Source organism: Pteropus vampyrus, unplaced genomic scaffold (assembly GCF_000151845.1).
Source record: "Pteropus vampyrus isolate Shadow unplaced genomic scaffold, Pvam_2.0 Scaffold20, whole genome shotgun sequence".
NCBI lineage: Eukaryota > Metazoa > Chordata > Mammalia > Chiroptera > Pteropodidae > Pteropus > Pteropus vampyrus.
Window position 1 is genome coordinate 900,461 of NW_011888801.1, and position 2,828 is coordinate 903,288.

The window sequence follows — 2,828 nt, forward strand, 5'->3', positions numbered from 1 at the left end:
TAGGCTACCAATATACACATCTTTACTTGTCTGAACAAACTAGAGGCTGAAGTTCTCTAAGAATGACCTCTTAAATTGGAAGAAAAGGGAAAGGGGGTTAAGTATTGCTCCCGAAGGCAAGAGGAAAGTAAGATTATGATGAGGTACTGGCTGACAGACTGTCTTGGGAACTCTGGGTACGCCCCACTGCTTCCTGTCTGTGAGGACTGCTGCCCTGTTTAAAAAAAAAATACTCATGTCTGAGTCAGACCCATGGAGACTCTGATTTAATTGGTTCAGGTGGCAGGAGTTTTTAAAGCACTCCCCCCATCCCCAGGTGATTCTAAGTGGAGGGCCTAGGTAGAGAACCACTGTTTTAAGTACAGGCAGGCATACTTCAGTTTATTGCACTTCACAGGTGTTGTGTTTTTTACAAATTGAAGGCAATACCCTCCCCAGCAAAAAGATTACAACTCGCTTTATCATGATACTCACTTTATTGCAGTTGTCTGGAACCAAACCCACATCTCTGAGGTATGATTGGTAGTAGTAAGTACATATAAAATAGAAAATTTTTTTTCTTGTAGAATAATTGTGGCTAAATTGCTCCTGCTGGCAAAAAATTGCAGCTTATAAAGCTTTTTTTTTTTTTTTCCTCAAAGTATGGCCCCAGGACCAGCAGCACCAAGATCACCTGGGAACTCTTAGAAATGCAAATTCCTGCCTCACCCCAGACCGACCTAATCAGAAACACCAGGGATAGGGGCCCAGTAGTTTGTTTAAACAAGCCCTCCAACAGGATTTAAAGCCCAGGCGAGTTGGAGAACCACTGCTTTAAAGAGATGAGAGAAGCGTTGTGCGCAAGAAGTGTATCCCAAAGCGAACTGAAAACACAAGGACCCAGTTCATTACAAGGCGTTATCTGTTCTAAAGAATGCTTGATTCACGATCAACTTGAGAAGATATTTGGAACCATTTGGGCACTGCCTCCAGGTTCTTGGCTCCACTGGGTTCCAGAGGTAACAAGACTTTCCTCTGTTTTTCGGGCCCCTCCTTAAACAGGTTGTGTTTTGCAGAGTGAGTGGAGTTATTTACCTTCCTGCAATCTCTGTGTTGACTATTCCCATCCCCCACCAGTGTCTGCTGACACCAACCCTGCCCAGGTAGAGGCTTGCAACCAGAATTTGCTGAAATCTCTTAATGCTATTTTGTTAAAGAAGGAAGAAGAGGTTTGATTCTTGTTTTCCTAAAAAATTCCCGCTGTTATCTAGTTGCTGAACCACAGACCTAAATCTTGCATTGCCTCTGGGAAGGAAAAGAGCCCCTGTGTTGACATCTGAAGCAAGTTTACTCCTTTCCTTCCCCATGTGTACAAACTAGGTGAGCACAGTCCAGTGACCAGGCATCTCTGCTTTTGTCCAACCTACTTTGGACAAAGACATGGCTAGGGATCCAGGTGGGTCCTAGCATAGTCCAGGTTTTTTACCCTGTGGAATCTTCACAGAGAGGATGCAGCTTCCTTTTTCACGATATCAGTATGTGGTTCAAATTTCTATGCTGCAAAACTTTGGTTCTGGAGAAATGGTTAACCATTGTCTCCTAGTCACTCTCAGTTTACAAGGAAGCAATTTCTTTTGCAAAAGAGAATGAGGGAGACTGGGCGAGTCTACAGGTATATAGCTCTTTTGAGTCTCTCTCAAAGCTGAGTTCTATCTGTGGAATGTTTGGAGAAAATATTTCTCACTGTTTTCCTGATAGGCTAAACTGACTCTCCATTTTTATCTCTAATCTCATGATGAAACACTTGATAAACCATAAAACCAATGCTATAGGAGACTGCTCTTGTATGCTCTTGAAGGTTCCCCCTTCCACCCAGCTGCAAGGTCCAGGGCTCTGTATTGTGCCCCCATTACGTGGACTTCCAGTGCAAAGTGAAGAACTGGCCCCAGGGGTTCCTCTTTGGCAGGCAGGCTCACACCCTGGCTCCCAGATATCCTCTTTACAACTGAGGCAAGGTAGTGCTCCTACCTGTTCACAACTCTACTTTTGACATCAGGCCTGAGGGCAGTCCCAGGCCCCCTCGGCCCTGATCCCTGATGGGCTGGCTGCAAGCCCTGCCTACCCACCGAAGGCCTGCCATCACTGACTGAGGCATCGGCAGTAGGGACAGCTCTCTGTGGAGAGTCAGAAAACTGATGCCCATTAAAGACTGGCAAAGCTGGAAGGAAGGTGCAAACAGCATAGAAAAGAAGAGGAATCCACTTCCAGGCTCAGCACAGAGTGACTGAGGAGGCTGTTTCACCCCTGGCAGAAGTTTCTCTGACCGTTCAGCTTCAGTTTTCATCCCTAGGAACTCCTCCTTGCACAGACCTCTCATCTTCTTCCTCCCCACCCATGCTGCCTTTTCCTGAAGTACCATCATAAGGAAAGCTCATTAAAATGTCCCCAGGAAACAAGTCTCCAAAAACCTCTTGGAGTTGGTTTGCCAGATAAAATACACGAAGCACAGTGAAATTTGGATTTCAGAGAAACCACCAATAATTGTCAATATAAGTGTGTCCCAAATATTTCAACTGGGTGTCTTATATTTTCATTTGCTTCATCTGGCAACCCTACCTAACAGGTGGATGGTAGCAAAAAAGTGCATGACCGATCATGACCCCGTGCTGGCCCTTCCCAGGTCCACCAGCAATAGTTTTTACAGGAAAAGAAACAGTGCACTCACCGTATCGGCACCTGTACTGACAGACTCCATTTTTCCCACCCAGCAGCTCCAGAAAGGAATCAAAGTAGCTGTTGACAGATTCGAAGCCGCCCCGGATGTGCCGAAGGCCCCAGTCTGAATAAGT

At 45.7% G+C, this 2,828-nt stretch overlaps 1 protein-coding gene across 2 annotated transcripts in view; it reads right to left on the reverse strand.

Moving 5' to 3' along the window:
* Positions 1-2,828, reverse strand: part of PLA2G12B (phospholipase A2 group XIIB) — a 22,044-nt gene that overhangs the window by 15,399 nt on the left and 3,817 nt on the right. For both annotated transcript variants that reach the window (XM_023527872.1, XM_011355215.1), the window contains exon 2: positions 2,705-2,828. This exon is cut by the window's right edge and continues 3 nt beyond it. In XM_023527872.1, the coding sequence (XP_023383640.1) occupies positions 2,705-2,828 (124 nt within the window). The remainder of the gene's footprint in view (positions 1-2,704) is intronic.